Raw genomic sequence first — 8,170 nt, 5'->3', positions numbered from 1 at the left:
GCTAGTCCGCTATCTTAGTCAGTCAGCTTTCCAAATGAAGTCGTTCTCCTTGCCTCCACACTTCCTCTCTCGGGTTCACTGGCCTGTCCTGCGGTGAGCAGAGGGAGCTTGGACTCGGTAACATGGTAAGAGTGAACCAGGAAACTTGTAGGTGGTTGGGGTTTGTATTGTGGCCAATATTTGTCCAAAGGGATTGCTCAGTTTCAGCCTATTTATTCTTGGTGGGATTATGTGCTGAAATCTTTAAATTTTTAAGTGGTATATTGGGTGTTCCCCACACTAACAAACATTGAACACCAGAAAAGGTGTTCAACAATTCAACTCAATTCTGACAGTACCCAGAAGTACCCCCCATCCTCAACCACCAACTCCAGACATCAGTTGCAAGTCCAGGTTCTTCCGTGCTTCTAACTGGCTATAAGTTGGGTTCAATTAATTTGAGAGCGACTCACAGAACTCAGACATTTTACTTACTAGGCCACTGGTTTATCATAAGGATTTAAGTCAGGAACAGCCAGATGGAAGAGATGTACAGGGCAAGGCATGGGGTATGTGTGTGGTGCTTTTGTGCCCCTTCAAAGGGACCAAGTTCTCCCTGAATTTCCACAAGTTGAACTGGGTAGTTCTCAACCCTGTCCTTTGCAGCTCTATGGAAACCTCATTACATATGCATGATTCATTAAATCACTGGCCATTGGGGATAATGTGTATTTTTTTAAAAGCATAATAGCGCAGCTGGTGACATTTAAATTCATGGAAAATGCTTTTCAAATCCAAAAATGTATGTTTTTAAGCTTGATGAGGGCCGCTAACCAATTTTAGACCTCTTTACTAAACAATTTGACAAGTAGAAGACAGTTCCATCATTACCCTTAAAGTGGTCAGAAACTTTGTGAATCTGAACAAATGCTTGTAAGCTCTAAAGAGGAGAGCGGGAGAAGCGGGGTGCTGGGGGAGAGTCTACTGAAGAATGCCAGGGTAGCATTTTCCCCAGACTGAGACTCCAAGGACGGGGCAAAAGGCAACATCCCAGTTTGTCACAAAATGACAACTGTTATATATGGTTGTACTTTCATATGGATTAACTTCAAGGAAGGATTCCTTGTGGATGATGTTTGAATTCTAGAAAACAGCCATTCCTTGTAATTACAGCTATAATGTTACCACGCACACTCAATTAGCAGAAATACAGGATTGGGTTCTTGTGGGTCTCTGGTCATACCATTTTTGTCAACTGATCAGTACATAGCTTTGTTTTATGTATGTTTCTGTTCAAAGACACTGCATTTAATATATCTTTCTTACAAATAATGATACATACTATTAATAATGAAACACTTCAATGACAGCATTATTGTGTCATGTACAACACTGAGACTGTACTATTTTAACTTCCCTTCAGTCATACACACACAAAAACACAAACTACACATACTGTACTCATACAGTAGACACATACTATATAGTGCACATTAATGCAAATAAAGATGAAATATTTAACATTTTGTAAAAATGTTGCCTAACATCTTCTGGTTGATGGAGCTGCAGGCCTGGACAACAGCACAGTTCGAGTGTGGTCAAGTCTCCCCACCTTGGCTTACTCCACAGAAACAAGGGAGAGGCTGGTGGCACTCATTCTGCAGATGAGGAAGAGGGTGGCAGGTTGGCATCTGTCAGTTCAACCTCAGAGGTTTGGCTCTCATCACTTGTTGATGGAGTGGGTAATGTTTTCTTCCAAAATGACTCCAGAAATTACATCGGCCCTGTCTGCTTAGCTTTTTGCCTTAAGTGTCAGCATAGAGGGCCAATGCACAGGAAGGTAAGCGCTTAAATTTGAGGCTTCGATCAAGCATAGGGTCACACTCTTCCACGTCACTGAAAATTTTTTCCAGTGCGGAGTTCCATTCTGTTATTTTGACTGCTGTAAGAAGGACAGTTTCTGGACTCTTCGGCTGACTTTCATCACCATTTTCATCATCATGTCTTGCTTTGCCATCTCATCCAAGTCTTCGTTGGTGGGTTCTATTGCTTTCTCTGCCAAAATTTCCTCCACATCTTCTTCCTCATGTCACCAAAGCCTTCTCCACCTATTTGCATGTGGTACACATTATGTTTCTGACACTGTTGTTTATACTTTCTGCAGCACCTTCAAAGCCTTCGAAATTTTCCAGCCAGTCTGGTCAAACATTTTTCCAACAGTAATTGATCGTCACTTGCTTGATGTTGCCGACATAATCAATCACCTCACGTACAGTGACTGATTTCCAATAGTCCATCATGGTATTTTCCTTCTTGGCTTTGAAAGCCTCCAAAGTCTTATTATAAAGCTCACTTGTATACTGTGACTTGAAGGCTTTCACTATGCCCTGATCCAGGGGCTGGATGAGAGGTAGTATTTGGGGGAATGAAAAGAGCTTCCACGTTGGGGTGGGCATTTTTGAGTTTTTCACAGCAATGCACTGGGGCATCCAAAATTAACAAAATCATCAAGGCAAGGTTTCTACCCTGGGGATGGTGTTGAACTTCTAATATGATTCAGCTGTGGAACCAATCAGTCGCTTTCCACCCTTTTTGGTTCCACCTCCAATGCACCGAATATGGTTCACGTTTTTCCAGTTAAGTGCTTGTGAACTTGAAGGTCTGTACACTGCTAAGGGTTTGCACTTAGAGTCACCCTTGGCACTGGTGCACGTTAAGTAGGGTTGCATAGTCCTGGAATGATTTAAAGCCTGGGGCATTGGAGGTCATTCACATTACATAGGTTCTTTTGCCAACATTCTTGTAAAATACGCCAGTTTCACCAGCGTTGAAAAACGGCTCTTCCACATACCCCTTTTCCTGTATAACATTTAGCAAACATCGTTTGAATTCTTCTGCAGCCTTCTGATCTGCAGAACTTGCCTCAGCTGCAAGCTTAACATTATTGACACCATATGGCCTTTTGAAACGTGCAACCCAGCCAGCGCTACAGAGAAGGGCTTCTTCACGTTTTTCTGACCCTGGGTGACATGAGGGTAAACTTTTGACTTTCAGCCTCAACAATGCTGTCTGCCAGACTTTTTTCATCGGTTTTATTGGTTGAATCCACAAATTGAGCCGCTTTTCCATCTTTTCCATAGCTGCCTCGCACACTATGAATGTCACTTTAGCACTTTATGGAGCAGCATCAGATACAGATTGGTGACTTTCCTTTTCCTTGATGCACTGGATAGTTTATTCTTTAACACTGAACTCACAGCCACAAAACATACCTGAATGAAGCTTTATCTAACCCAAGTATTTTCTCCATAAGGCACATCACAACCTTCTTGCACTTACAAACATTAGGAAGCACCCCAGCAATACGCTTGTTACCGAGTGCAAGCTTGCTCTGCTCGCTGCACGATAGGTCAATGAATCAGAGAGACGAAGTGTTGAGGCAAGGCCGGCAGACGGAGAATATGGCAGGCTAGTGCATCAAAACAACCATCTTACTGGGATCTGGATGCCAGGTTCTTTTATCAATCAGAGAGAAAAGAAGCTAAGAGGAACTAAAGTCACAAGGCAGAATAGAGGGAGATGCAGTGGGGAAGTAAAGTGAAAGGGACTTCAGTCTTGCAAAACGTCTCCAAGGGAAAGTCCAGCCTTCAGAAGGGGTGTGCTAATCTCTTCTATTCACAGGTGGGCGGGGACAAACACCTCTCCTAGAGCCGAACAAAGGCACTTTAGTTTACAGTCAAGCAGAGAAGCAGGGTCCTCCAGGCAAGCTATTGAGTATGATTAAAATAATAAAAGCAAGTCAAAGAAACAGTTTCCAACATGGAGTCAGAATTGGCTTCCTCCCTGCAACACACCCAGGGGTCATTTTAAACAGGGAAATCACCGACAGAAAGCACAAAGATGAAAAAAAAAAAAACAAAAACAAAAGGAAACGCGGCACTAAACAGACTGGGAAGACGATACTTATTTACACTAAGAGGGCTGAAGCAAGACAGCAAATTGTCTGCCTGCAACCTCAGTACAACCCACCACTGGTTAACTCAAAATTTTCACTCTCTGAGCATGTCGGGGGAAATAACCCCAGAAAGCACCGTGAATATTGATTTGGGGGGGGAGGTGACTATTTTAACAACTAAGCGAATTCAATAATATCAACCAGTGACTAACGAAGGGCAGCTGTGTTCCCATGGGCAAAACAAATTTTCCTTAAGCAGACACACTAAATCAAAGCCGCTGAGCTCTGAAGACTACAAGTCCCAGCATGCACCGCTTCAGGACGACGCCCACATTCCGCCGACCGCCATAAGAGCGTCAGGTCCGCGGCTTTGGCCCGGAAGTGGTGGTTCTCGACCTAGCGCCGTTTCTGCGTGTGCGCACGCGCCGCCGGAGCCGCCGCCATCCCCGTCGCCTCTGCGCACTCCGCGCTTCTACCGTCTCTCCCTAGAGCTTTGCCGTTGGAGGCGGTTGCTGCGGCACCGTAGGCCCCGCGCGGCAGCAGTATGGAGGAGTTTAAATCCGAGGATTTCTCCGTGTCGAAGGAGGACGAGGACTACGCGCCGTCGGGTGAGCACTCCTCTTGAGGCGAGAGGCGACTTGCCCCGCCCCCGCCTCGCTTGAGGCTCGCTTTGCCAGGCGTTTGTGGGCCCGGTGGGAGGGTGGCGTGATTCTCAAGCGGCCCTGAGCCCGCACCGCGCGGCCGGTGGCCCCAGTTAGCGTACTGGGACCTTTCCTGCGGCTGATTCTCTGGGCCGCGTTCGGCCAACGCCCCCTCAGAGGGCGGGAACCCGCAGGTGAGCTCGACCGTTAGTGGTGGTTGGGTATCGCGTACCCTCAGCAACCCTGAACGCTTCTGAAAGGCCATCTTACGCAGACCTTCCATCCCCACGGAATTGCTAGCATCACGACCCCGATACATCATTGTCTGTCTTCAAAAGAGATATGGTGGTTAAAAGTTCACTTAATGATGTCTTTTGCTTCTTTGCAGTCTGCATATTCAGTCCTTCATAGACCTTTGTTGTATTGTTTTTCTGTGTTGTCCACATCTTGGCGCTCTGTGCACCATGCAAACAGAAATAGGCAGACGAGTTTTGGAGGAAAAGGAAAGTGGCTTTGTTACTTTGCCAGGCAAAGGGTTAGGGCAACACGGTAGGCTAGCGCGCCAAGAACTGTGCCCCTCTCCCTGGTGAGTACGGAAAGGTCGTATAGTCAGGCAGGAGTTAGTGATAAAGTATCAAGGCAGTAACCGTCTAGTATTCTGCAAAGTTTCAAAAAGGTTGCTGGCCAGATTAGGGTGTGGTCCAGTTTGTCGATGGTGGTGAGCTTCTCTGGTCCTTGAACCTTGCCTCAAGTGGTTTCTTTGCTGTTCCTCCTTTGAATAGCAAGTGTTCTACTGTTTGGAAATGAGAGAAGGTCATGGAGACTGGAGTCTTGCCTATAAGAAATAGGGGACAAAAAGGCCTCTGTGCCCAGGAGTCCCTAACGGGCCTGCTCGGAACATGTATAGGCTTCTAAAACAGATCCAGACCAAAATGTTACCCATACCTACCCCTTCTGCCATCCTGCCGGTTCCCCAGACTCCCACATCTCGTTAGAAGTATCTGCTCGCACAGTTGCACTGGGTCAAACAAGATAAAAAAAAAAAAAAAGCCTGGATAGTTGTCCTTGTTCATTTTTTTGGTCGAGCCAATCATTACATTCAGTTTGGGGCTATAGCGAAGATGAATTTCTGATCACTCTGTCACCATTATGGCTCTTACTGAGCTACCATGATCAACGAAGACTTGCCATAGTTTCCCCGCTCCTTTCCTGCGTTAGATTCTTGTCCGCCAACATTGTGTGTGCTGAGTCCCACTCTTTGTGACCCTATGGACTGAGGGCCCATCAGGCTCCTCTGTCCATGGGATTCTCCAGGCCAGAATATTTGAGAAGTTTGCCATGCTCTCTTCCAGGGGATCTTCCCAGCCCAGGGATGGAACCCCGGTCTCCTGCGTCTCTTGCATTGGCATGCAGTAGTTTCCTTACCATTAGCGCCTTCTGGGAAGCTCTTTTGTCAGCATGATTACTTGAAAATTAGTTTTCATTGTAATCAAAGTTACCGTGCACCTGCTTAAAAATAGTCAAATATTTCTAAAAGAATTATTTTGAAACGGAACCATTTCCATCACTTATCCCTGTCCATCCTCCACTGAAGAAACTGCTTTCTTTTAAAATTTGGTATTTCCATCGTCTGCTGACTTAACCCATTCATACTAGGTCTTTTAACATCTCCTTGAGTCTTTCCCCTCTCTGCCAACACACACTTTTTCACCTTCAGACCCTTCCCACTTCCCCAGCCTGCCAATGTTCCTGTGTCAATTTGGGTTAGACTATTATTGTTTCTTTTTTTTTTTGGTAATGACTTTGAATATCATGTGACGGAACCATCTGGTATATGCAGTTACTGCTTTTCCTGCACTAGTTTTCTCTGGAGTTAATAATTGCCATTTTGTTGTTGTTTAGTCATCTGTGTACTTACTACTGATTTGATCCTAAACGCTCAAAATTGTTTAAATCACCTCCCAACATATTTAGATTTATTAGATAATCATTTGTTATTTTGAAGTCCGTCTTTGTCTTCTGATCTGCTCCAATTTGTCTTGGTTTTATAATTTTTAAACCTAAAATCTTCCATCGTGACCACTACTTTGGATGTTTCGTTTATGTCTCTTTTCTCTTAAGATTCCCTGTTTTCTTGGGTCCCATGATGTTTTTTTTCTTGGTGTGTTCCACCAAAATAAGAATAAATCCTCAAATAACTTCTTGAAGAAAGATACATGTTAGAAACTTTTTTTTTTTTTTTGAGACCATGAGTATCTAAAAATAACCAGGTGACCCTCAGGCATGATTAATAGTTTGGTATGGAATTCCGTAGTTTTTTAATCTGAATTTTGAAGGTATTTCTCCATTATTTTCTAAGTTTCCAGTGCTTTTATTAAAAAAAACTTGTTGCTAATTTTTACTCATGTACATAAAATTTGTCTCTGGACGCTGATAGAGTCTTGTCTTTGTTTCTTCTGTAGCTTTTAAAATTTAGGGGGGACAATTTTCTTCATTTTATTTTTTTGGAATCATCATTATTTATATATTGACTCTTGCTACACCTTATGGACTGGTGCTTCTGTTGTTTTTTTTTCTTTCCATAAACTGTCCGTCAGTTTCCTCTCTGTGCAGCCTGGCTTTGGGGTTGTTGACTGGGGCTGGCCAGGTGGGCTGCTCTTTGCACAGTGACTTTGAGGTTCTTAGAGGAGGTGTTTGGCACAGTTACAGCACAGTACGATTGGTCGCAGGTCAGCAACCCTTCAGCTGTTTGACACTGTAGACCAGAAACTTCCAGAAGCCACTGGGGAGCGTGTGCTTTGTTTTCTTGTCCTCATAACTGGGGTTGGACATCACGATATTTTTAATTTTTTTTTTTTGAAAACTTTTAAATAGTATCATGTTCTGTTTCATGAGTGGAGCATCTTATTGCTCTATGGATATTAGTTACGCTTTGGGCTTCTCACCGTCTGAGATGGCCCACACTCGGTGTAGGTGTTTCTCCCGTTAGTTCTCTCCCCTTGCCAAGGTGACTCCGTCCCCTGGGGCCACTTTAGTCTTTGGAGACAGACAGCATTCTGTGTATGAAATGCATATCTTTCTAAATACATCTACTTATCTATCAAATAATAATGAATAATGTTCAAAATATTTCTACTTTTAACTTATGTACAGTAAAATTCACTCTTAGAGTGTTCTGTGATTTTTTGACAAATGCTTGTAGTTGTGTAACCACGACTGAATTTAACAGTTCCAGGGCCACTCTTACCCTTCCCTACCCCTGAAAATCTGTGTATAGACAGTTTTATTTCCCCTTCTTCTGTGAGCATAGCTTTTGTTTCTCTTGCTAGCCTCTTGTACTTGGTACAGTTCCAGTGTGTATTGAATAAGAGTGGTGAGCGTGGACATTCTTGCCTTGTTCCCAGTTGTAAGGAGAAAGCATGAGTGTTTCGCCATTCGGTATAATGTTACCTACAGGTTTTTTCATGGATGCCTTAAGCACTTCACATTGTCGCGTGCTACAGTTCGTGGGGTTGCAAAGAGTTGGACACGACTGAGCAACTGAACTGATTATTTAGTCACATTACCAGGTCTGTGTAATTATGCAGTTTTTTTG

The 8,170-nt window shown here is 43.9% G+C and overlaps 1 protein-coding gene across 3 annotated transcripts in view; it reads left to right on the top strand.

The window, feature by feature from the left end:
* Nucleotides 1-4,352: 4,352 nt before the first annotated feature.
* The window catches only part of BCNT2 (bucentaur-2), a 39,810-nt gene continuing 35,992 nt past the window's right edge, over nucleotides 4,353-8,170 (top strand). The window contains 1 exon segment of one of the 3 annotated variants that reach the window (NM_001077919.2): nucleotides 4,353-4,542. In NM_001077919.2, coding sequence (NP_001071387.1) covers nucleotides 4,479-4,542 — 64 coding nt within the window. In that variant the 5' untranslated portion in view covers nucleotides 4,353-4,478. 3 annotated transcript variants of the gene reach the window in all.

The sequence above is a fragment of the Bos taurus genome, chromosome 18, assembly GCF_002263795.3.
Source record: "Bos taurus isolate L1 Dominette 01449 registration number 42190680 breed Hereford chromosome 18, ARS-UCD2.0, whole genome shotgun sequence".
NCBI classification, from domain to species: Eukaryota; Metazoa; Chordata; class Mammalia; order Artiodactyla; family Bovidae; genus Bos; species Bos taurus.
Note: the sequence above shows the minus strand (reverse complement) of the source record. Positions and strands in the feature narration are given on the sequence as shown.